Below are 26,880 nucleotides of genomic sequence, written 5' to 3'. Positions count from 1 at the left end.
CTTCTCTGTATTTTTTCCTTCTCATTCTCTTTGCAAGCTGGAGGCTTTTAATTATTTTCATCACTTTTGTGATGCTGTATGAACTTTGTTCATGTTTTTCTGAAAATGGACTCTGTGAATGGTCACGAGTCTGTGTCAGGCCATTACACCTCTCTCCTCCTGCTTCTCAGTAAAAGGGAAACTAGGATTATTATTGTGGCCTGTAAGGTTTCCCACACTGCTGATAATATGTGGAAGTATGCATATCCTTGCCAGAACTACTCCTTCCCTGTGAATATGCTCTGCTTCAGGTTCTAGATGCTTTGGGTTTCATTGCTGTACTACAGTGCAAAATGTTTTCTTAGGCCTTTCTTGCCTGGTGGCTCAAGTGGCTCTTTACCAGCAAACCACTCCCTTCATTATTCCCTCCTTTTGCAGCTTTGTTTTCTGAAAATATTATCACTTTGCTTGTAGCTTCTATATCACAGGTTATCACATTAAACTGTGTAGGTTCAAAGCCTCAAGCAGAGTGGCATCCACAATCCCTCTCTGACAGCAGATTTTCACATCTGTGACAGGGCAGTCATGTTACAGCTTTCACTTACATTGATTTTTATATTCTATACATTGCATACATGATATGTACTGCTGAGTTACAATGATCTATTTTTTTGTTATGCACAGTTTACTGTATTTCAGTTTGCATGTGGACACTCCTGACATTGACTTGCTCTCTGCAACAGCCATTTCCATGTGATGGCTAGAGTCACCCATGCTTCCCTTGATAAATGCGTTCATACAGGAAGATGAATATGCAATGCTGAGTGCATTGCAGCATCCTTTGCATAATAACCTTCCTAAAAAGTTGAGCCCCAAGATTTTATTCTAATGTAACTACCTCAGCCAAATCTGTGGTCTCATCCAATTTTGAAAATACATCTTTTCTACCTATCATGTTTGTTGATTTAATACTTTCCAAAGAGCTGTATCAGCTATTCTACTATTTGCAGGAAATTTATTGTAATACTTTGTAATTAGTTTTCCTATTCTTCTGTGCAAATACATAACATTTGCATCTCTGAATTACAGTGAAACATTAATCAGAGTTCCAGAGAAATCCTGAGCCAGACCTCTGGAAGAAAGTCTTAAATACAGGGTATCTGGAATTAGGTGATTTTAATTAATGTGGAGTTTAGCTGCCGTTAGTCTTTTATGGAGAGTTAGTGTTTACTCTTTTACTTGTTTCCAGCTGTAACTTTGCATTACATAAATGAAAACATAATTAGTATTTCCTTTACTTTACTTGGGACCCATGCAGGACACTTATCTGTGTTGGTGCTGTTCATTGTGAATTTATATATTAAACTTCTCTGATATCCTCAGCAGAATGAAAAATATAGGGTAGAAAGAAGACCCTAATTGTTTAGCATGCATAAATGACTGACAAAATACAGCCTAAAATATTTTGGTAGATTTACAGGATAGTGAAGTAGAGAAATACAAGACTTTACAGTGTTATCTTTTAGCCATTCACTGGTCTGAGGCAGCTTACTAAACAATTCCTAAAGGACTCTGTTGTAATTTTACAGTGACCCAGACACATCACTTCAGAAACTGAAATTTCTATTATTGAAATCTCAGGCCCAGAAAGGGTGATTGATGAGGAGTGTGCACTATTTTACTGTTAACTTTGAACCACTGGGCATTTTGAATCCCTGCACACACCTCTCATTGAAGGGCAGGCCAGTCAAAGATAAAGTTTTGAAATTAAAATACTTGTTTCATAGAATCATAAATTTGTTAAGGTTGGAAAAGACTGCTGAGGTCATCAAGTCCAACTGTTAACTACACTGCCAAGTCCACCACTAAGCCACGTCCCTGAGTGCTGCACCTACATGTTTTTTGAATGCTTCCAAGGATGACAATTACATCACCTGTCTGCATTGCTTGTTTTGTGTCTGGGATAAATTAGAGAGCGATAACAAAAAACCAGACTGGCATAACTTTAAGTTCAGCTTGCTGGGGAGAGGCAGCCTCGTTAGTACTCAGCAAGAAAGGAAAAAGGCCTCATGAAGCCAAAGTTTTACCTGAAGTCTGCTCTAGATAGTCCTTATACCAGTTCAGCTGTGCCAGCCTGTACTGTTATGACTGAAATAACAGTGTAGGTGACATAGGTGCATCAGTAGAGAAATGCCCTATACAAACTCCACCAGTTCTAAAGAAAAGGTTGAGAGCATGACCACAGCATGAGGGTGAAGGCTGCAAGAGAGGCGCTACAGACAAGAGCAGAAAGATAAACTCTTGATTATGGAGGTTGGCAGTACCTCAGCCCATTCCTCTTTGCATCTCATCCCTTGGGAGGACCACTGGAGCATCCCAAAAGTGTCTGGTGTTCGTGTGGAGAGAATTGCTTTGCCACAAGTTCATGCTGATGCAAGATGTTATGAAAACTAGTATTTCAAAATAACTTTTTCAGAAGATATAAACATTGGGGTAACTGCATCTTATTTAAGCCCTAGAAAGGTGAAGGTTCTATGTTAGTGCTTTTACATGACCTCCCTGTGAAGCTGTGCTGCAAGGCGGGTAATGGAGCTCTAACATAATTGCTGAGTAAAGATGGCCGGGCAATTGTACTCTCAGCATGTGATTCTTACTTGTATGGTGCTGAAAAAGGAAATTGTGCTTCCTTTATAAGAAGGAAACAACATGCCTGTTCCTATTAATTTTATGTGGCTGTTGGTTCTTCTTTGCTTCCATTATACTGAACTTCTAGCAACCACTCTTTTTGTTTAAGGGGAAACAGTGTGTGTTGAAAGAGTGAGGCAGACGACATTCTTCCAGAGAATAGGGTGGGAGTCATCTTTTCCTTGAGGAGTTGTGATTTGCCTGCAAGGATGAAGTAACCATCTTCTGCTTGTATGAAGAGTTTTGTATTAAATGCAAAGTCAGCAGCCTCCTGAAGTGAAATGAAAAATAATAGGAGCTAAGAGAGCTTCCATTTTAAAGCAAATAACTTTGTTGATTTTTCCCCCCAACTTGCAAGGGGTTTGGAAATGGTTTTAAATGAAAATTTTCATCATGTAAATAATAAAATTGGAATTCATCAGAAATGTGAAGGGGCAAGCTCACATGCTTCTCAGGCTTTTTAAAATTTATTTTGCTTTTATTAAAAAAGACATAGGGTAATATATTATTAATGAGGCTAAAGATCATTGATTGAAGCTTGCAAATAGCTTTTAGGATGAGGACTCCAAAAAGACACCTTCAACAACAGATCAGTTAAAACAAATGGGATTTACTAGTGCATATAAAATAAATCAGGAGACATTAAATACAGGAAAAATGTTGTAGGGGTTGGTGAACTATCCATTTGCAGTGCTCTGCTGGAGTGGTGGTATCCTGACCCACTCTTCCCAGTCGTGCCAATGTGCTGCTGGAGATGAGAATATTTGTGCAACTTCATCATCTGGGATCCAGTCATGATCCCATTCAGGGAAGGTAAGTCTGCTACTCAGGCTTAGAAAATATGATCATGTCCCATTTTGAATCCTTCACAATAGGGGTTTGAGTGCAAATAAGGTGATGTGATGTATAATGAGAGCACATATCTATTTTTTTGCAAGAGCACTTTCATGTGGGTGTTGTTAATCTGAAAAGTTTCACTTGGGAGAGCATTTAATATGTTGTGATTGATAGGTATCTAAAAATATGCAGAACATACTTGAACAAATGGAGGATTGATTTGCCCTTTTCTTCTTTAAATAGCTTAAGGTACTTGATTTTCTTTTAACTGTTAGGATTTTTTATGCTCTGTGAGTGCTACTTAGCTTCCATAAATGACTCCGAGTACAGTCGATAGAAACAAATGGCTGGAATTTGCAGTATTATAAACTATGTTTAAAAAAAAAAAGCACATTTGAATAAGGACCAGAACAGACTTGATTTTTTTAATAATCCCTTGCTTGTTGCCTGGTGGAGCAACCCACAGCTGGGTGTATAGCAGCTGGTTACATTGTGCAGAAAATCAGAAGTTTGAGCTGTCCTATGTTTGGGGAGGGGGGGAGCATGCACAATCTGCATTTCAGAAATGGGAATTCCTCTGTAGCATTTGTGGAAGAGAGGCCTCCTGTCTCAGCTGTCCTCTTGGGATTATTGAGCTTGTGTGAGCCTCTTTTCTCAGGGCTTTTGGTCCTGAATTACTCAGGACTGTTCTCATTTTCAGAAACATGACCTTACCAGCAAAAGGGTGGGCTCTGGGAATATGGTGGGTTGGTTATGCAATCTCACCCCTCCTTTTACTTCAGAAAAATATATTACTTCAGTATATATTGAAAATTTCTATCAAGACAGCTATTAGCTGTCTGATTTTCATTTTTTGCTCCTCTGATGAGCTTTTAGGTTTAACATCCTCTATGGAACCTGGGGCAGGACATCCCTGCTCTCTTGGGTCTATAAATCTTGTGATCTTTTTGTCTTAAGACAGCTTGCTGCTGACATCGCTTCTTACTCACGACTGCTTCCCCTTTTCTTTCACCTCCACTCACCTCTCCTCCACTCACCTCTGTCTTTTGATTATTGCTATCTGCATCAAGCAGCAGGAGGATAATGTGTTCAGTAATTTAGATGCAATCCATTCTTTCCAGCAATTTCACTTGAAAAGTTTAGTTTTCAAAACTACCAGGCCAAGGCATCCACTCAGAGCTTTCTATTTGAGTAAATATTGTCAAAACTTTATGCCTACATTGTCTTGTGGTATTTGCAGGAATGCCTTTTTTTTTTTTTTTTTAAATACGGGTTTTATTTCTGTATAAAGATAAAAAGCAGCAAAGATAAGCTGAGAGAAGAATTCAGGGTACTAAAATTCAGGGTACTAAATTCAGGATATTTAACTTGCACATCCATGTCCAAACTGGGTTGTGCGCTAATCAGGAAGCAAGGAGCATATGCCTTTTTAATTAGATTGTCTTAAAATTTTATGCTGTCTGTGCAGTTTCAAATTACGGCAGTGATCCTGCAACGCTGAGGTCAATGAGATTACTGACAGGCATAGTTACTCATGAGACAAACCTTTGAAGATTGTATTTAGGAGTCTGGGGAATCATGCAGGAGAAAAATCAGTTTTAAACTCTATGAGATTTTTCTCTTGTCTTTTACTAGAATTCGTAATTTTAAACAATTTTTCTGGCTCTTAAATATTAATGAGAAGCCTCAATCTTTTATTATACAAATTCAATCATTCATTGCCTCAAACGATGGGGAGAAACTGAGAGGGTTTTTTTTAATCTAAAGGGTGTCTTCAGTTTTCTCTCTTTAATCCAGTATTTTACAGTTTAGAAGAAATTATATAAATTGTGACTCAGAAAATCATCAGAATAGCATTTAAATACTTAAATGTGGCTGTGTTCTCAATCTCACAAAAATAAAGTATAAGATAGTGCTTAAGTGAGAATTGTTCACCTAAATACCTAAATTGGGGAAACAGAAGAGAGAAGCATAAGCTATGTTCTTAGATGAGGAAAATTCCAAGTTGAATTTATCCTATAAACTCCTAAGTCCAGAAAGGTTTTATTTTATTCTTTGTCTCAGAGAATTTGTAGTCCATAAATCTGTTCCATGAACGTCCATTTTTTCATTTTGACCATGGAACAGTGTAAGCAGCTTTCCCCCCACCCTTTTTTTTTCCAGTTAGGCCTGATGCTGTGTGTTGATATAAAATATGCAGTCAGTGTTTTAACATTGTGATAATACAGTGTAATCACAAACCTTCCCAAGCTTCTTTTTCCTCCTTTCCTCTTTTGATATCCCAGCTATTGAACTGAAGATGTTAGCACCAGGAGGTGCTTAGACTTAGCACCAGGAGGAGACATACAGGAGGGTAAAGTCAAGGTGGTGAAGTTGCTCTGGTTTATCTTCTCATCTCTAAGTTGCAGATATCTCTGCTAGATTTTGTTTATGTGCAAGCCTGGTCACAGCTGTTGTTACCCTTTCCTTTTCCTTGGACTTGCATGTTCTTGAGATTGATATTTAATTATTTTTTTGAAGCAAGAATTTTCATACAGACTTAAAAAAAAAAAAGTTCATGAAGTGCAGTACAGGGATAAGGTATTGCATAACCATAAAATAACCTCAAATCCAGTCAGTGGTGCAGACTAGGGGTGAGGGGACGAGTTGTTCCAGCAAATAAAAAGTTGGAAATGCCATGCATATCTGTCAGTTCATCCAGAGGAAGCTTCTGGAAAAAAGCTTTCAAAGTAAGCTGAAAATCCTTTGCACATTACTACACTTACTGTACAGGCACCGGGGATCCAAGGCTGCCTTACAGCCATTACTGTTGGGTGGTGCCTGTTCTGACATGACTGCCCAGGTAAGAAGTGTGTTGAGAAGAAGAAATGCTCATTCTCTGATTCATCTGCAGAAGGTTCTTCATCTGAAAACAGCAAGGAGAGAACTCAAGAAGCAAAACTGTTGATACACTATAAAAAATGGTTTTCAACTAAAATGTTTGTAGTACACATATAGCTTAATGTGATTCCATATTTACTGTTCTCCCTGAAGAGATTTTACATGCATTTACAAAGGTTTAGAAACTAGTTGTAAGAATCCCAGTTTTGTTCCTCATCTTGTAAAAGCTCTGAATTTCTGCAGGAAGTAATTTGAAAGCATTCAAATGAGAGATAATAGATATATGTTTGTGTGGAGCCTGTGGTGAGATTCACCCATTTTTCTTCCCACCAGGTTTGGAGGAGACCAGCCTGTGTACATCAATATTATTAGAGATCCTGTCAACCGATTCCTGTCCAATTATTTTTTTCGACGTTTCGGTGACTGGCGAGGAGAACAGAATCACATGATCCGTACCCCCAACATGAGGCAGGAGGAAAGATACCTGGTATGTTTAAATAAAAGGTTTTTATTACCAATTTCCCATCACTGTTATGCAGTGCTGTTATTCAAACTGGATGCATGAAAAGTGGGAGACAGGCATCTCCCATCTTGTGTTTTTCCTCTGCCTTCTCTTGCCTGATCCTTAGTTTGCTCAACTTTCCTGTGTAGAGTGTTGCAAATGAATTCAGTTTGATCTTGAATAAGCTGACAGCAAGTTCCAGATTTCCATGGCTGAATTATGGTCCTTACACTGCGTTGGATTTGCACTGCATAGTAATATAATAATTCTGCCTATATTTATCACTGTGAATATTCACACAGATTTTTAGGTTCAGACTATGTCTGTAACTCTGCAGCCTCAGAAGAAAATTGAGAAAGAGCAATTCAGGGAGCTCAAGTCTCCAGTGTTATTGCTGCCAAGTTGTTTGTAATGTTCTTTACACCAGGGCTCTAATCTCAGATCTTGCTTTGGTTTTGTTGCCTGTTGTTGTTTTTGGGTTAAGATGATGGCAATAATGCTGAATAAACTATTCATAACAAGTTTTAAATTTGTACGACTGCTGAACTGTCGTAACACCTGCCAGTTTTTGTTGCAAAGCAAGGTCCCATGGCAGTAGGTGTTGAAGGAATGCTAAATAAGAAACTAAGAAGCTAGGAAGGTGGTTAGTTTGGTTTATTATTGATCACTTTGCATGTGCACAGATACCTCTCAAAAAGACAAAATGATGGAATTACTTCTTGCTCTCTCTCTAATGGAGATCCAGTTGGATTGGATTCAGCCTTCAGGCATTCTTGAACTGCAGAGAGTTCAATGAAACAGCAGTGACAGGACAGCTTGATGGTCTGCTATGAGATGTTGCAGGCCAGATAATGTCAGAACAAGATATGTCTGTGGCTTTTGGAGGAGAAAGAGAGGATGTTTTTGTGAGGTTTTGAAGAGGCAGTAGAGTACAACATGTGTGATGAGCCGTAGAGAACACAGCTCTGAACAATTGCCACACGCTACCTTTCAGCCCTAGCTGAAGTTAGATGAATCCAAGGTGGGCCGGGTTTTTTCCCTGTTACAGAGCTGTTTAAATTTCATTTGTCTTCTGGTTTTGGTCATGTAGAGCCCTGTGAACAGACAAACTTGTACATTATGGGTAACTGAAGGGGGAAGTATCAGTATAATGGTCTGATAGCCTTAAATTTAATGAGACATCTCCTATACAGGTATAAACTGTGAAGGGTTTCTTATTTGCTATGTGCCTATAGATCCCTAAGAGGTCCCTATGCTGAGTGGGTCTTGACCTCCTGGTGTGCAAAGCTGGAAGGTTTTTCCTGTTGTGTGTGCATGGACTTTTGCTTCACTGTCTCTGAATGGGACAAGAGGGTTCAGGAAATTACTGATTAGTGGGGGTTTTTACTACAACTTTATACCAGTACTACATTTTCTTTTTTGGAAATGTTAAAAGTGAGTGGTAGAGCCTGTACTTTGTTTTGAGTGCCTTCTCATTTGAAGTGCAGTGATTGGCATCTCTTATGACTGACTCTGGTATTATTCCAGTACTGACTGCGCAGCTTAAGACATGATCTATATAGCCAGTGAAATTTTACTTCAAGCAGAACGGAAACAAATAGATCCAATTCATATTGTCTTGGTTTAAAAACTAATAAAAATTACCTTGCATTTTCTTAGGCATTGGTATGGTCTTTAAGAAGTTAATTATTTATATGGATATGAAGATATCTGTGAATACATAGATCAGTACAAAAGCTATAATGAAAAAGAAATAAAAAGTGTCTGACTGAGGTCAGTAATCATTTTGTTCAAAACGCAGTTTGTTCATCTGAGGCACCATTAGTATCCTTAATAAAAACTATTTTTGTATTTTTATTTTGATTTTCTCTGTTGGTAAGTCAGTGTTAGAATCCTGGAAACATTTTTGGAACCTGTTTTCCATCGTTCCTTGGCAGACTTTGGCAGTCACTTGCACTGCTCAAACAGAGTGACAGTAAGACATAGGTCACTTGCCATTGAAATTAATTGTCTCAAAAGCTGCTCATTCTGAATGTTCAGCATTTTTAACACTTTAACTAACCAACTACATCATATATTGCATGTCTGCATTCTAATATTTTCCTCAGTGGTGCAAGAAAATCAGCTGGCGTATTTCTTAAAATTCAGGTATTGGGGATTTTGGAGTCATAGCTTCAGAAATCTGCAAAATCAATTGTCAGATCTAAATGTGAAGAAAGTAAGCAGCTGGTTTTACCTCTGAGACTGAACCAATATTCCATTTTAGCACAGGACTGATGGGTGGCCGCACTGCAGGTCACATAATTTTTGCAGTTCTTCCCTAATATTCTTTTAAATGCAAAACTCATCATGAAGCATTACTTTTTTTTACGGGGGACTGTTTAAGGATAAACTTAGATTTAGCATATGAAATAGTTTCAACATTGATCACAATATTAAACCTAAGTTGTTGGGGATGAGGTGTGCCTGACCACTAGCAAATACATGAAAGCAGGGGGAGGATATGAACTTTTACTTTTCTTCTTCCATCAGCCAGGAAAACACATAACTGTTAATTGATCCATGACACTGAGCTCTTTGCTGGAGTACTTGATGTTGTGTGATAGCAGTTATGGACTTACAAAATGGACTGGAGAAGCTTTAAATATTACTTTCCTGTTTTACCAGAAGAGATGGGTTTGCAGGCAAAATATATGTATCTGGAAAGTGGGTCTTAGAGGCTAATTGTGCTTTTATCAACCATGATGTTCTTGGCTTCCTGTCTCTTGGAAGGTGGTGTGGGCACCTGGGAGCCTTTCCAGGCCATCTTGGCATCTTCATCAACAGCTGCCAGCAATGGTCGTCTCCATTGAAAAGCTGAGGGCAGCATCCATGTTCCCTCAAACTGCAGCGTGAAGGTGTGGGAGCTCAGCTGCTCTGGAAAGCAGGCTCTTAAGGGTGGAAAAGAATTTTAAGATCACGTTGTGATGCCCTTGATGGAAGCATTCCCTCCCCTCAATTCTGATCCTTATGAAAAAAGGGAGTTGAAAAAAAAAACATACTATCTTGAAGTCTTGCAGTACCTTGCATGCTGCTTTTTAACATCGAAAATCTGAACTGCTGACATTGCAAAGGTCAGAAATAGAGACAGAAATTTCTGCCATTCATTGATCATTTGAAATTTTCTCTGAATAGAGCTTCAGGCTTTGACTTTGTTCCAGGAAACACAACCATTCATTCAGGAGTCAGATAAATTGTTCTAAACATTTTGATAAATGTCTGTGTTTACCAAAATTTAATTGAAAGTCAGGATAGAAAACAAGCCTTTTATTCATGAGTCAGATAACAGCAGAGGCAGCTGCTGCAATGTGTGACTTTTTACCCAGATCCACCAGCTCCTTGCCAGTGCCTGACCTGGCACTTTCACTGCTGGACTGAGTTACTGTTAGTCACCTGAAGAAATCACTTCCAAGCTTCTCCCCAAAAAAATAGTGGCAGCCTGGTGGTGTGGAGTATGGCAGAGAGGTAATTAATGGTGAGCACCTTGAGCCAAGTCTCAAGCACACTGATGTGACTGTCAGCCCTACATTATGGTCCTGTAAGATGAGATAAATTCACAAAAGTTAATTTAAATCCATTGTAGTGAATGTGTTTCAGGTCGAACTAGAGTTCTTGGAGTAAATATGGTTGAATAAAGCAAGCAAACCCTTATCAGTTGTGAGTGGTGCAGGTACCAAGCAAAAGAAAAACATGCCTGAGATGTGATTTAGTTCAGGGCTTGGAAGGGCAGGAGGTAGGAAGCACCCCGATGAAGAGGGACTACTATTAATATTTTAATGTTTTATATTACAATTGTTCCTTCCAGAAGACTTGTTTGTAATTGTCTAGTGTTTATTACAGCTTCAGTTTGAGGTATCAAATATTTTAAAAGGCATGTATAGGTGTTTCATGTTTTCTTAATAATTGATGAAACTTTGATCTAAGACTACTCAGGCTGAATAAGTGTGTGAAGCAGCATAGGCTGTGTGTTGTTGCCGGAATTGCAGGAAATCTGGTTAGAGGGGATTCTGATCTCTGTTAGGCTCATTAATACTGCAACTCCTAGCTCACTCCAGTAAAAGATTGCTGAGCTAATGTATCATAAGTGAGAATTTTTGCATTTAAAAAATCATTCAGTGAGAGAAGAACTTGTCACCTTCCCATAGGATATTTGAAATTTTCATTATAATTAGGAGTTACATTTGCACAGCATCTCTGTATGGCTCTGTATAGTTTTTCAACTTCATCTCTGAAAATAAATATGTTTTTCTCAGCAAAAATTAAAAATATTCTAACAATATTCAACCTCATTTATGTTCAAGATTACTCATGCAAGTGATCCCATAAAGGAGCATCTGTCCTTTTGTGTTTTAAATGAAATGTTAAAATAATTGTTAAAAGTGTATTAAGATTACTTTAAAGGAGGGAAGTAAAATTCAAGTGATGTCAGGGAACTTTCACATCAAATTTCTTATAATAGGGAAAAAATTCCTTTTGCAATGCTAACTTTTATGGCTAAATACTTAAACTAATGTTTTTTAGGTTATTTCATAAATTCCAAACAAAATAATTACAAAAGGTGAATGGGTAGATGATGTTCCCTTCACCATAGAACTTTTTTTTTAGTCTTGAATCTTGAGAATTTCCTTTTATTATTTCCATGGTTTTCATTAATATAAGAATATTCACTAAATATATTTAACTAGTTTAGTTATTTATATCCTCAGACTTCTATCTACAATGAAAAATATTCTTTTACCAATTACACTGATTTTCAGACGGCAGCTGGCTGTCTTATTTCCTGTGTTTATCTGCATAATATCCTGGGTAATTATATTATGAGTTGTCATCAGTACCTGACATCAGTATTTGTCATCATTGAGCTTTCTCCTTCGTGACTTCAGATAAGTTTCTTGAAGCTTTTCAGTTGCCTGACACGTGGCCTCCAGGAGAGACCATGGTATGGAGCCCATGCCTTCTCCTTCTGATTGTCACTCTCATGAGTGTGTTTCTCTATAGAAAAAAGGCTGGGAGAGAGTTTTCTGCCTGCAGGTCCAGTGAGGGAGTAGAGGGTTCATGACTCTGATTTTCCTGTTGAGAACCTCACAAGAGGGGCTACCAGTGTCTGTTGATTGAACCTGGGAAATTTTGAGGAGGCTTTGATAACTTGATTAGCATTGATTAGACTGGAAATCTGAGGCATAAAGAGGTTAAAATTATTTGCCTTTGTCTGTGCACTGCATGCCAGATATTGTAGAGCTAAATCTATAAATTAAAAAGAACATTTTTCACTTTTCAGTGTGTTCTGAGCTGTAGTTAGGAGACTAAACATTTTGTGCACTCCCAGTGTCTTCCCTGACACAGCCCCATGCAGACAGTAGTCATTTTCCTGCCTGTGTTATGCCCTGGTGCTGAGGTGGCTGGAGCTGGTCGCTGGATGTGCTGCAGTGCAGTTTGCTGCTGAGGTCGGGTTTGGGATCCCACAGTAGCACCAATCCCTGGGGCTGAGGTGGCTGGGGCTGGTCGCTGGATGTGCTGCAGTGCAGTTTGCAGCTGAGGTTGGGTTTGGGATCACACAGTAGCACCAATCCCTGGTGCTGAGGGATTGGTCACTGGATGTGACGGGGTTGGTCACTGGATGTGCTGCAGTGCAGTTTGCTGCTGAGGTCGGGTTTGGGATCACACAGTGGCACCAATCCCTGATGGTGAGGTGGCTGGGGCTGGTCACTGGATGTTCTGCAGTGCAGTTTGCAGCTGAGGTCAGGTTTGGGATCACACAGTAGCACCAATCCCTGCGCCCAGGACAGGGCTGCCGGGAGAGCGCTGCTGAAGCACAGCCACCTGTCAGCTGACCCAATTAGAACAGTTTGCTGCTTCTTCCCTCTAATGAGTACTTTTAATAGTCTCCAGCTGTTCCCTTTTGCTGTATTACCTCTTCACAGCAAAATTTCTGGCCCATTTTTGCAGCTCTTCATCTATTGTGTGTGTTCTGAAGCACCATTTTCCCCCTTAGATTCTCCCATTTTGTATTAATAATGTATTGAACCACAAAGATAATTCAGACCTCAGCTGGAGAAGGGACTCATTAAACAACTTATAATATTAAAGGAAATATTTTCATAGCTGACATTTACTTTTCAGTGACTTTAATTTACAAACCAATATTTTTTTAATGTTCCCCTGTGGCATTTGCATTCCAAACATTGCAACATTATGCATTTATACAAAAGCAAAAAAATGGGCCTTCCAAATCTGTTTTCATTCAGTAGTCTGAGTCAGTTGCATATAGTAAATATGCAATATAGCATTGGTTAAGATTGCAACACTAAAAACTTCCATGTAATTCACAATACATACTTATATCCTAGAAAATGTAAGATTAATACCATGCTTTTATTTTAATGATACCATTCTGTATTGCCATTCTCCTTTTTGTGGATGCAGGATAACAACAATATATTGCTTCAGAATGTGAAAAGGTGAGGGGTCTTTTCTTGCAGCATTGTAGTGGTCTGAAAATTTCTGGCTGTTGCAGATTTTAAGCAACTGCACAGAAAACCAGAAAACAAGTAGCAGTAGAGGTCCCAACACTAAATACTCACAACCTTATTTAAATGTAACATTATTACAGGGTCTTACTGTGTTTCGGTAGCACTTTTAAAGACATTTATATACATAAGAACTTAAGATCTTTTATTAAAGGACCTTGCTGTATTAAGTTTAAAATTATGAGTTTTAATTTTTATGGTGATTTTGCCAAGTTTTTATTTGTGCCTTCTAAGCACGAATACAGGACAGCTCTTGATTTCTCTCTTGTGCTGCTTTTTGGGTTTTATGTGTTGTGGTAGCTTGGGGAAATTGTTTTCTCTAGCTTCTCTATAGGAAGATCCTGTTTGTAGAGTGGAAAATCCCAACCACAGAACAAAGATTCTAATATACTCATGCCAGCTTTTTAAGGCCATGTAAACTGTATAAGAGAAGAGGGTATGTCTGTGTTATATTTTAAGGAGATATATTTTTGGATCATTGAACAAGAACAGAAAAGAGCATTCTTGTGCAGCCCAGGGACAAAAGCCAGCCTTGCCTTCAGTGAAGGAGGGAAAGAACTTTGTGTGGGGGATAATCCTTATTTCACTTAGAAACTGATGGACTCTCACAAACCTTTTGCAGGGTTAGGAGTGTGATCTTCTCTGTGCGTTGGGTGGTTCTACCGTAGCATGTTTGTTTCTTAGTAGCAGTCAAAAAAGGCAAACCAAAAGCAATACAGGGCAATACAGAGAGCTTCATTGTATATAGATCTCCAGTATGTCTGTGCTCGACTGCTTTCATTTGACATTTGTGACTTCCTGTCCTAGGGTATTTCCTCCCAGATTTGTCCTAAACCAGGACACCTCCCATTCCCAAAATGGGATTGAAAGAACCAGAAAACACTCACAAATGGGTGAGAGAAATGATTAAATAATTTCCATATGAGGAATGACATAGGTTCAGGCTCTTGAGGAAGAAGTAAACATGGGAAAGGATACAAGAAGACAGATTTTTGGGAGGCATGAAAAAGTGGCCTCAAGGATGATTACTTTTGAGCTGTTTCAGTGTAAGACTAATAGAAGTTTACAGCTGGAATGGGTAGTTATGGGATCCAGTAAAAAATAGAAAATGCGATGGTTTGGACAGCATGTACTGAAGCTGTGGAAGTCCTTTCTGGTCATTGTTGTGAATAAGTTCTGATGTATTCAAAAAGGAAATATCTTAGGAAACATTTCTTTACAGAAGGAGTGGTCAAGCACTGGAACAGGCTTCTTAGAGAGGTGGTCGATGCCCAAGGCACGTCAGCATTTAAAAGTGATTTGTACAACGCCCTTAACAATAGCTTTAACTTTCAGTCAGCCCTAAAGAAGTTAGGCAGCTGGACTAGATGATCCTTGTAGGTCCCTTCCAACTGAAATATTCTATTCTAGTCTTAAAAGTGCAGCTATGTAGCCCCCAAGGGCTGTTAATTACCAAAGCAACGCCTCTTCTTCAGAAAATGTCTGCTCAGTAAAAATCTAAAGCCTCAGGGGTAGCCAGGAAAAGGTCCTGTGTATATGGTAAATGTACCTCATAGCCAGTAGTGATTTTCTGAAATTGGTTTCTGCTCTGGGTAACTCAAAAGCAAACTTGAAACTGACATGCTCACAAGTGAATTCTGCTACTAGGTGATTTGTATAAGATAGTTACAGTTATAGACATCTCCAGTTGAATGTTGTTTCTTGACTTTAAAATAGTTGAGTGTTCTTGGGTATATGCCACAGTAGCTTACATCTCTTCCAATCAAATTAATTTTTGTAAGTTCCAAACTGATGCTGAAGCTATAAATTGTTAACACTGTCACAACTATTCTCAAATTTATCGTTAAAAGCTAAGATACAAATGCGTTTCAAGTGTGAACTGCATCCACAATTTTACATTGTGCACTGTTAATAGTAAAGGTACTAGAAGAGAAGATGTCAAAATCCTTAAAATTGATGGATAAAACACTGTTTCAGTGGTAACATTTATTTCATGCTGTTCAGAAACGCGAAGTCTCTTTGGTCTGATGTTTCAGTATGGGTGAATTTCAAGTGTTTGATAATTTTTGTAAGCCTCAAGTTGAGTATTTGCATTTTCAATTCTCACATACTTTGTTAATGTCAAAGTAACAGGAACACACATCTAAGCAGATAACACTTGCATGATTCCCAGTAAGGGATGATTTAACAATTATAATTAGCTGAAAAAAAATAAGAGGATCTGTGTGTGATATGAATGTTATCTTCAGTGCATAGTCTAGCATTTTGGGCATTATGAACTCAAAAGCAACATTTAGTAGTCATCAAGTAAAACTAATTATTGATTGATATTTTGTCTTAAGTTGGAGCACAATGGTTTTTAAAACTGGAAAGTTTTATCATCCAGAAAAAAGAACGCCTTCAGTTTCTGTTAGTGCAAATTTTTAAAAAATTATTTTTGAAGTTACAGTTTGTACATGGCATAAATAATGGAGATGGGGCATTGACCAGCAAATAGTGTGTCTTAAAAATATGATGTAATAATGTACATATGTGTATATATGTCTGTGTTTATGAGTAGGAGTCAGACTTTTTGAAATTATGTTTAAATAACAATTTTTTTGAAGACTTGTCTAATGAAGTCATGGTGGCTGTCCCTAGAAAACCATACTATAAAACCTCCTAAGTAGGAAGGTTTTATACTCAATACTATAAAAACTCCTTGCTAGGAGTTTGCCTTGCCTATTTTCTTTTCCTTCTTGCATTATGCTTTAACCACCTTAAATGAAAACTCTTTTATTGACAGTAGGATGGGGAAGGAAACTGCAGAACCTTTTACTCCTCCTGACAGAGGAAGGACATAGAGAGACAGCCCTCCTCTTACTGCCAGCACATTGAATGTGTTCAGGCTGTGGCATGATAATGTAATTTCAGGCAGTCAGATACTCACTTCGCTCTGTAGGTGTCAAAACCTGCAGGAACCGACAACCCATGAAAATAAAACTGAATTTATTAGCCCATTTTATTCCTTGTCTGTCATTCGCCTTCCTCTTTCCTTTCTGTGGTTTATACCTAAGTTTTCTGGCTGTCAGAGCTGCCAGCAAAGAGAAATAAGCAGAGATCCTGATCTCTAGAACTTCCTAGCTAAAGCAAAGCTGAGGTGGTGAGGTGGTGCATGGCAAGGAGAGTGCAGGGCAGTAGAACTGGGAGAAGTGCCTGCCCATGGTGTGTGGCTGACGTGGTGAAGGATAGACATGTCTTTATTCAGGCATCCAAAGCTGTCCTGAGCCTTAGGTGTTTGTTGACAACAAAATATTTTCCTATCGTGTAATTTTTGGTGGTGGTGTGGACTCTTCTGTTGACTGCAGAATTGCTGGGCACACTTGTCAGTTCTGTATTTCTAAGACTGAAATAGTTCATGTTGAAATCATATGGAAGCAGAGATGGCATTTTGTGGAAAAAAGGGACCACAGTGCCCAGACATACTCAAGACTTCGTTTGTTCTAGCCTTTCTGAAGTTTTTAAGGTTTATTGTGCCCTGCAGAGTAAAATCCTGTGCCTTATCCTGGTCCCAGCTCAGAGGGACCCCAGGGCCTGCTGGAGCACTGTGTGCTTGCTCCTTTCTGGTTGGCAACAAGGCTCATGTCTGTGGGGCCCATGTGGGGTGCCTGGATATCCTGTGGGACACATCTGGGCTGCTTGTCCCACTAGGGAGGTGGCAGGTTCTTCCCAGCCAGCCCACCCAGCAGGGAAAGAACCCCTAATACAGCAGTGAAGACGAAGGACAGAGGTGCAAATTTAGATTTTGTTTCGGTGTCATTACAGAATTAATAGATCTGAACTGGGGAATAGTCTCCTAAAAATCTGGCGCTGTCTGTTCTTGCTTTGTTTGCTTCAGTTCGCTCCTGTGATGGAGAGAATGGGTGTTTGTGTTTCTCCAAAAACAACCAAATGCCATAGGTTTGTGTTGGCAGATGGATTGTAATCTGCTCTCGGGTTGCTTGGCCCTGCCTGGCAAGTGGCTGCTGTGTTTTCCTTCAGGAGTGCTCTGCAGGTGTCAGGTATTCCAGAAATCAGATTTTCCTTCCTGGCTTAAAAAGTATTGCTCCTCTCTCCTCTCCCTCTCCTTCCCCATTTTTTGTTAATAATCAGTCAAGGTAAGAAGGGTACTGCTGCCAGGAAATAATTTTTTATTGTCTTCCTTATAATTCCACATTATTTAAAGAAAAATATAAACAAAAAGCCCCAAGAAACAGTCATTATCTGTTTCAAGTGTGGTTTTGTTTTTTGCCTTAAGATAGCTATTTGAAGTTGAATTACCTTTTTCAAAAATACATGTCCCTGACCAGTTTGCTGATGATATTACATGTTTGTAAGTTATCAGGGATGGTGGGGAGCATGTCTTGAATGAAATGGTAACTCCATCTTTCAGGATAAGCAGTAGATGTGCTGTGTCAGCTGAGAAAATATATTCCCTGTGTAACAAGGTAGTGAAATTCTCCTTTGAAGTAAAAGCAGTGTTCATTTTTTCTGGCTATTATTACAAATATTACTTTTTTTTTTCTTGTTTGCTAGAATTTTCAAAGCTCCTCTATGCCTTGTAAATATAGCTGCTTTCATAAAATCAAAATCAAACTGTCCAAAAACCCCAACAAAGGATGTTAAGCTGATTGTTTGTTGTTGTAGACTCTGGAAAACGGACTGCCATTGTTTCAGCAAATCTGGCTACTGCTCAGTGAGTTATTGAAACACAGGCTAGTCAGGTTACCTTGAACACAACTTTTTTCCTATGAACTGTGCTCCAAGCAAAGCCAGCCACTATTCATAACTGAGCTTGTCAAGAGTAATTTCCTTTTTCATGGGGAAAAATCCACTAACTAGTGGCAAATAGGAAACTTTCCATGGTGAAGATGGATTGTTAAATGAGTTTATTATTTTCTTCAAAATTAATTTTCTGTTCTCTTTGAAAGGAAAAAAGAAAACTCAAGTCTTCATCAGTGACTGAAGGAAAAAAAATTAAAATTTCCTCAGAATGTAATCCAAATGATTATATCTTTGATAGTAGGAAGTGAGGGCGAGGGGAAGCATATTTGACGCTTTTTTCTCTCTTCCTAACAGATTTAGTAACCTTCATGATTAATAAATCTTAATCTTGTTGCTTGCTGAGCTTTTTGAAGCCATAGCACCTGAGATTAAAGCATTGAGAGATTGTGGGTTTCTGTGTAGGGAGGGGAATGTGGTTTTTTTCTTTCATAGTTGTAGAAAAGAACTTCAGCAGATGACTGAAAATTTAAAAAATGCTAATAGGTGCATTACTTATGCCTCTGAACCTTGTAATTTTATGAGGTTTTTAATATTGGTCTTGTCAGTATGGTGATAGTCTTGTCAAACTGAAAAGTGGAATCAATATGTTCCATTTTGTGTATGCTATTCAGAATGGCAGTGCTATGAATAATGCAAAGTATTAGTAATTTTCCAGAAAAGCATCAGAAGTGTTCAGCAAGGGGAAGATTTTAACTAGGGAAATTAGATAGGGTCAGCAGAGCAGAAACCTCCTCCAGTTGTAGCAGCAGGGAAGCCACATGCAGGAGCAGTATGATTTTCATCTCTGCTCTGCAGCTCCTTCTCCTTTCAGCCCTGAGAGATGAAGGGAGAAAACTCCAAGTCAGTCAACACTAGGCAGAAACCTGATAAGAAGGTAAAATTAGCCCACAACTCAAACTTGTAGCTGTTTTCTCACCATTCAGTAGGTTTGTGTTAAAGTGCCAACACAAATGTGGTAGGTCAAGGAGACATAAAAGACATTTAGACCTTGGTACAGTGAGGAACTTTTTTTCTTAAAAGTCAGTACTGTGATTTTTGGGATTTACCATCTGACTTAAAAATGGTCAAACCCAGAGAAATTCATAACATGTACTGTATGGTGAATCATATATTTTTTTCTTTTTTAATTCAGAGGTCAGCAGCAGGTTTGTTTTCCTTTTTTGCTAGGCAGTGTATTTTATGTGACTGGATTATTTCAGGGACATATCAGGAGCTGTTGGATACAGCTTCTCTCCCTTTAACTTGAGCAAAAGGGAGTTGTATCACTGGAATTTGTGACAGCAGATGGTCTAAGCTATAACTGAGCAGTATGTTGAAATAAAACATGCATTGGCTAGTGAGTGGTTATTTTCTGAAATGAGAATTTTGCTACATCGGCAGATTAGGAAAAGCTTAATAATTTCTAAAATATATTTATTTCCTGATGCCTGCAATAATTTTTTTGATCTGAGGCATTTCTTTCCTTCTCCATCTCTTCACTCTCTTATTTGGAAGATTTATATTGCAGAAAGTAAAGATTTTCCTCCATGATTCTTGTCACATGAAGTCGTATTAAAAAAAAAAGCAAATGGAATGATCTCTTTTGTTTTGCCTCTGTCCTGTTGGGATGTATGAAAGCAATAATATCTAATGCTCATTGATACTAAATTAATTTTCTTATGGCTAATGGATTTCTTTTCTCTGGTGATATATTTAGCATACAGAACTCTGACATTTGTTCTAATAAGCCTCTTTCAAACTTTTATATTGTTTAAACTACTATTGTGGGCCTCTGCTAAAAACAAATGTAATGCTAGCTTCAAGATGTTGAGGCATTCATAGAACTTAAATGTGTTTCTGTTAATATAAGCATTTTTGAGGTTTGGGCTAAAATCTGCTGAGTATAAATTCTGTGTATCCAGTCAGGTTTTAACAGAATGAGAATGTTTGACCTAGGAAAGAAAATGGGAGAAAAATGTGAACTGCAGAAATGTCTCGTTATTTAAATGGCCTTTTCTATACTGTCGGAAATGCAATATTTTGAAACATTTGAATTCCTTGGTAGCTTGGTGCAAATGATACTGTGTCATATGTGGAGGTGTGAACGTTCTGCATTAGGCCCTTCTTGAACCATGAGCACCATCCAGCCCAGAGAGGGAAGCCAGTACAAACTGGGGACAGGGTAAAAAGTGCTTCCCCTTGAGTGTCCTCCCAGGTTCTGACATCCTTCAGCTCACCAGCAGACATTGCTGCCATATCTGTGTTTAATAGCCCTTGATAGACCTCTGTAATATAAATATATAGTTTCTATTTTATTGTTGTTGTTATTCTTTTGGTGATTTGGGTTTTTCTTTTTAAATCCCATTACATCCTTGTCATCCAGAGTATCCTGTTGTAAGGATCTATGCTTTTTTAATCCTGAATGTCTTTCAGCATTCTGGAGTCCTTCTGTACCTCCTTGAGGTCAGATTTCTTATCTGCTCCCATTAATATTCCCTGAAAAATGTGCTGCTTCGCTGTTAACCCTTCTTTGTTATTCTCAAGAATTGTCTCAGCATAGGTGATGTGCAGCCTTACTCAATGTCTCATTTCACTGAGAAAACCAGCTACTTTATTCCTGTCTTTAGCTTCCTGTCGTTATTCATCCTATCCTTTCTTTTTGTTTCCCTTTTTTTTGTACTGGGAACAAAGGACGTTTATCACACTTTCAGTGACTGGATTAAAGACCTGTTGTAAGATGGAAAGGCAAGGCTTTTCTGCTGCTGCTGGTTCTTCCCCTTGCTGATTGTGTTCTTCATTACAGTGTTGTCTAATACTAGTTAGGTTCTGCCAATCTTCTGTTTATTTTATCCATTTTTTTCTAAAGTGTCTTTGACCGGCACTTCAGTTCAAGACTGTTTTTCCTGACTTAGGCTCTTTCTAGAGAGCCCTTTTATGTATGTGAGCAGCCTGGTGTAGTGGAAGGTGTCTCTGCCCGTGGCAGGGTGGTTGGAGCTAGACATTTGCTCTTTAACTTCCCTTCCAATCCAAACGTGATGTAATGTGTGGTTTTTCCTCATTATATGATTTTTCATTCTGGGCAATCTGGTCATGCATATTACTGCTCATTTGTGAGCAGGACTTGCTGTTAATACAGGTCACAGAGTCTTAGTATTACAATCTACTTGGCTGAACATTAATGCTTTTAGCTTTTAACATTAAAAGAGTGATGTATTAGCAAGGTGATGATCCAGTGTTACCCCCACCCCCGAAGGAGGTCTACAAGAAAGCTGGAGAAGAACTTTTTAAAAACTGAATCTAGTGACAGGACAAGGAGCAATGGCTTTAAGCTGAAAGATGGCAGGTTTAGAGATTGGGAAGAAATTCTTTACTGTCATGGTTGTTGGAACAAGTTGCCAGAGAATCTGTGGATGCCCCATCCCTGGAAGTGTTTGGGAGACTAGGCTGGGTAGGGCATTGGTACACTGGACCTAGTGAAAAGTGTCCCTGCCTTGCCAGGGGTTTGGAACTAGGTGATCTCAAGGTCCCTTCCAGCCCAAACTGTTCTGTGACTTGTTGCTTTTCTTGTAGGCATCAATTTGCTACAGTCCACATGCCCTCCATTAGGGAGGGCTGAAAAGTTCTTGGGGTGGTGGGTATTTCCTGCTTCTCATTTGCAGAATTGAATATATGCCATCCCTAATTGATTTTATTAAAGCTTGTTATCCAAGCAGACAAATTTTCCAGGTTCTTTTATGAAGAAGTGTTAGTAAACAGAATTAGCAGATGTACTCTCTCCCTCCTGTTAGTTGCCAGTGGGATTCATTCTTGATTACAGTATAATGATCTTCATTTTTGGTCTTCCCTGGATCTGTGCCCTCTGTAACAGGATGGTTGTTTAATGCTTACACACTGCTTCCAGCTGGCAGCCACTCATCCTTTTTTTTTGGCAATTTCTTTCTACTTTTTGTAATATATTTCCCGTACTAAGATGATTCGAGGTGAAAAATACAAAAGCAATGGAAAAGATATTATAATGTTCCTGCTTACAACTATGAAGTGATTTGATTCTTAACAGTAAAACTTATCTTTGACAAATTACTACCGTGATTTATGATAACAGAATAGAGAGAAATATATCCACCTATATTTTCCTGATGTTGTGCATCATTTTAGGTTAGAAAACAGGGATGTACAAATGTGTTTCTTGTTTGTCACATCGAAATAGTAGCATTGTGGGCATAGTTCATCACTTTTGCTATGTCCATACCAGCAAAAATTTGTATATGAATAAATAACTTATGTCTGCACTTAATGAAAATGTAGATGGTTAGCAGAAGATGCTGTTTTGTTAGCTGCCACTTCACTTGTAAAGATGCCAAAAAAAAAGAGCTTAATACATTGTTGGCTGAAAAGTCAGGCAAATTAGCCCAGGCAGAAGAGTCCAGGCAAATTAGCCCAGCCAAAAAAAAAGTGGGAATTAGACTTGGCAGCCTATTTACTTATGTGGTGGTGGGGGAAGGAAAGTAAAAACATGCATTTTGCCAGAAGAAATTGGAAAGTCAATTCAAAGAAACCCCAGAATTATCCTCTACAAAAATGTATTGAGCTTGCACAGTAGGCTTTTGGTAGCAGTGGTGGGGGATTGGGAGGCAGAAGGGCTACAGGAGTGGCTTCTGTGAGAAGCTGCCAGAAGCTTCCCCCATGTCCAGTGGAGCCAATGCCTGCCAGCTCCATGATGGGTTCCCTGCTGACCAGGGGTGAGCCCTTCAGTGATGGTGGTAGCACCTCTGGGATAATCCATTTCAGAAGGGAAAGAAGTTACTGCACAGGAGCAGTTGCAGCTGGAGAAGAGAGGAGTGACATGAGAGGAACAGCTCTGCAGACACCAAGGTCGGTGCAGAAGGAGGAGGAGGAGGTGTTACAGCAGCAGAGCTGAGATTCCCCTGCAGCCCACAGTGTGGACCATGGTGAAACAAATGTCCCCCTGCAGCCCATGGAGGTCCATGGTGAAGCAGAGATCCACCTGCAGTCCATGGAGGACCCCAGACTATAGAGGGTGGATGCCCAAGGGAGGCTGTAAAAGAAATAATTGCAGTGACTGAAGTCATCCACAGTGACCTGTGTTGCCCTGTGCAGCTGGAGTGCTGGGGTGGCATTAATGTGAGCAAGCCCCCACCCTCTCTTCTGATAGAAGACCAGCAGGAGGTAGTGGAGGAGGAACAGAAAAGGGTTTCTGTTGCCTTTTGAGCTGGTTGAGCCTCATAGAAGTGAAGGAACAATCATAGCTGGTGCTGGGGGGCATTTGGGGACAGAAAGCCTGCATTCTAGGCTTAGCTGGATCTGCTCTGCCATCTTGTGGAGCTTCTCCCCAGGATCACTCTGCAGCTTCTCCCACTGGTCACTCTGCAGCCTGCCACTGGTGTCCCAATAAACTTGTCCAGCCTGCTGGTATCTCCAGAGGACAATCATCCCACACAGTTTGGCACAGTCCACCCCGCCTGGCAGCCCACCCTGGGGGGGCCTCAGTGCCCCATCAGCACAGCATGGGAAACATTTGGCTTTGTCTCTATTGGCAATGCTGATTTGGGAAGCAATGCCCAGCACCTACCCACTCCACAGCAATCTACTGCCAGTCCTGCTGGCATAGATGCACAAACATATACCAAATATATTTGAAAGAAAGAAGTCATTTTGCTGCTGTGTGGCTCTAGTTTTCCAAATACTTGATTGAGATTGAATAGAAACATTAAATATCACCTGGTGAAGTAAAACTCTAACTAGGGTTAAAAATGTGTTGCATTTTATCTTATGTTTCATTGAAATGTGTAAATAATTTGTGCTCCTAAATAAGATTTAGTAACTTAAGTTACATTTGTACTTGGAAACCTTCATGCCACTATACCTTGACTTTTCAGTATCTTTCTGCAGCCTTCCAAAGTAGGAAGTCGTACTTTTCTTTCTTTCATGTCATATTTGTACTCACAAGCCCTTTTCTGAGATACCATGTTTACTTTTTCTTTCCAATCACTCTAAAGCCACCCAGAGCTCCCCAGCTGGGGCCAGAGAAAGTGGGAAATCATGTTGGGATTTTTTTTTTTGTGTATTGTGTTTAGCTCATATGGTGTGACATTGTCCTCAGGATGTAATGGTCAGTTTGACCTCTTTACAAACACCAACTATGTGAGAAAGCACTTAACAAGCTGTGAGAGGATTCCTGGTGGCTCTCAGGAGAGCGGAAGAATTTTCCTTGGCTGGCAGCAGTGAGGACTAGACTGCACTGTGGACCGTAGTGGTGTATGAAAAACAGTGTTGTAAGCAGGAGAGGTCACTCTGGACTGGGCTCAGTCACTAGTTTTCCACATCTTTTTATTTCATTTCCTTTTATGAAAACTTGAAATTTAGGTTGCTGCTGACACACCTGCACATCTTCACCCTTCAGCCTGAAGGAGCATGCACTGTTCCTGGGCTGCGGGCAGGGTCTCATGGTTTCACAATAGTTGTGGTATCTCACAGTGCCAGGGTATAGAAAGAGGATGTGGGTTTTTTGTTTTGATTGCAAGAGAAGGGATATTTTTGTGTTTTTCCATAGATGAACAGATGGAAATGGAATGGAAATTATTTGCAAGGCATGCAGGTACTTAGGTTATGATTTCTTATGTTAAATTGGCAGGGCTACCAATAATTCTAATGCATCCTGGGCAGAATGTGGTCTTTCTGTAATTTTTGGTTGAGACAGTCATAATCAAAAAATAGCTGTGTAGGCCTCAAATACAAATAATGATCAAATTGTAATGGAAATATGTAATCAGTTACATAATTCCCTTACTTACATAATTCAACCAATAAGAGCAGGCCCAGGCCATTGGAGACTCAGGCTTCTATTGGCTGGCTGACCAGGAAGTAACTGGCTCAGCCAATGAGGATTAACCTCATGGGCTCCTAAGACATATCAGGGAGCAAGATCCGAATAAAGTGGACTGCTGCTGCATGAACTCAGTGTGTCGTGTCACTGGTCTGTCTCCAAAACTGTGACTTAGGTTTGGGTGAATGGACATCACCAGACGATTGCAATGATAGAAAATTATTTAAAATTACTGGACTTTGAGATTGCTCTGGTACTGTTAAATGATTTAATGTGTAAACAGCCTTGGCCACTTTGCTTTGTGGGGTTTTGCCACACATTCCCCCTTTCTTGTTTTTTTTAACATATGTTTTAACGTGCCATGTGCCCTTTCTACAATGGCCTGTCCAGTTGCTTGTCGGGGAATACCAGTTTGGTGGGCCACACCGCAGAGCTGTAAAAATGGATTAGTTTTTTGTGATGTGTTTGCAGGTCCATTGTCTGTTTTTATGTTACGTGGCATTGTAATGATACATTCCATGTTGGGCCTCTGTTCACCTACAATCTGGGTCCAAAATACCTGGGGTTTTCCTGTTGATCCAAAGCCCTGGTCTCCTTGCACCTTGGAGTCTGTATGTGGGATGCAAGATCTAAATGGGATAAGCTGAGCAATTCTGGTTTTCTCAGGGATAGTCACGGGTGGAGTGGGGGTAGAAACCATAGCATATATTTGTCCAGTAAAGTTTGAGCCAATAACAACCAGGATAAACAAAGATACCTTGCATTGTAGCACTAGACCTTCCAATCAATAGTGCACTTAATCCTTTCCCGATAGGTCCTTGAGCTTCAAGAGGAATCTTATGTACCTTTGGGTTGCATATGGTTACTGTGTCAGATGTGAATCCATCCATTCCAGCTGCTCCCTGAGTCCTTCCTGTGTGCTGGTCACATAAACCACAGGAAGGTGAGGAGATGTTTTTGTCTTCATGCATCCCCTCCTCACACTGAGTCTTTCATTTCCCTGGTCCTTGAGAGGATTTGTCCTTGTTAAGATGGGTTTACAGGAACAATTTGTTTTCAGATGGCCTTGCTGTTTCTGTTTACAATACTGAGGTGACACTCTTACAGCAGCCGCCATTGAGTTGCCTAGTAACATTTTTGCCTCTGCAGCATTTTTATCATGTTCATTATGAGTCCCCATGGTTTAATAACATAAATGGCAGTCATCTCCTGTGCAGACAGCTGTACAGATATGTTGTCCAGTCTGCTCCCAGGTTTTTAAATCTAGCGCAGCCCCTTCTGATACATCCAGTCCGTGGCTCTCACACTATGTTATGAGGGCAAATAAAGTCCATTCCTCATATTTTTCAAATCTTTTCTTTAAAGTAGGTGTCTATACGTTCAGGAGGGGGTCCTCCGGTGTTGAAGCCCATGCTCCCATGCTGGTGGTGTCTTCCAGTTACAAAAAGAAAAATTAAAAGCAAAACTAAAGGGGGGTCCGAAGCAATCACGGCTCTGTATGCCGTTCCTCATAGCTCAAAGGCTGCAGGCAGCTCTTCCTGGTTGTCCCCTCTGTCTCCCCACTCTATTGGCAGCAGCTGTTGTGATCACGTCGTGGTCCACCACTTGTCACAGTTTCGGAGACAGACCAGTGACAAGACACGCTGAGTTCATGCAGCAGCAGTCCACTTTATTCCAAACTTGCTCCCTGATATATCTTAGGATATATCCATGAGGTTAATCCTCATTGGCTGAGCCAGTTACTTCCTGGTCAGCCAGCCAATAGAAGCCTGAGTCTCCAATGACCTGGGCCTGCTCTTATTGGT

At 39.7% G+C, this 26,880-nt stretch overlaps 1 protein-coding gene across 1 annotated transcript in view; it reads left to right on the top strand.

Annotated features, from left to right (window-relative positions):
• Positions 1–26,880, top strand: part of UST (uronyl 2-sulfotransferase) — a 153,155-nt gene that overhangs the window by 88,725 nt on the left and 37,550 nt on the right. The window contains exon 5 of the mRNA XM_074537561.1: positions 6,715–6,868. Within this exon, the coding sequence (XP_074393662.1) occupies positions 6,715–6,868 (154 nt within the window). The remainder of the gene's footprint in view (positions 1–6,714; positions 6,869–26,880) is intronic.

This window comes from Zonotrichia albicollis, chromosome 3 (genome assembly GCF_047830755.1).
Source record: "Zonotrichia albicollis isolate bZonAlb1 chromosome 3, bZonAlb1.hap1, whole genome shotgun sequence".
NCBI lineage: Eukaryota > Metazoa > Chordata > Aves > Passeriformes > Passerellidae > Zonotrichia > Zonotrichia albicollis.
This window is presented reverse-complemented; position numbering and strand designations above follow the sequence as displayed.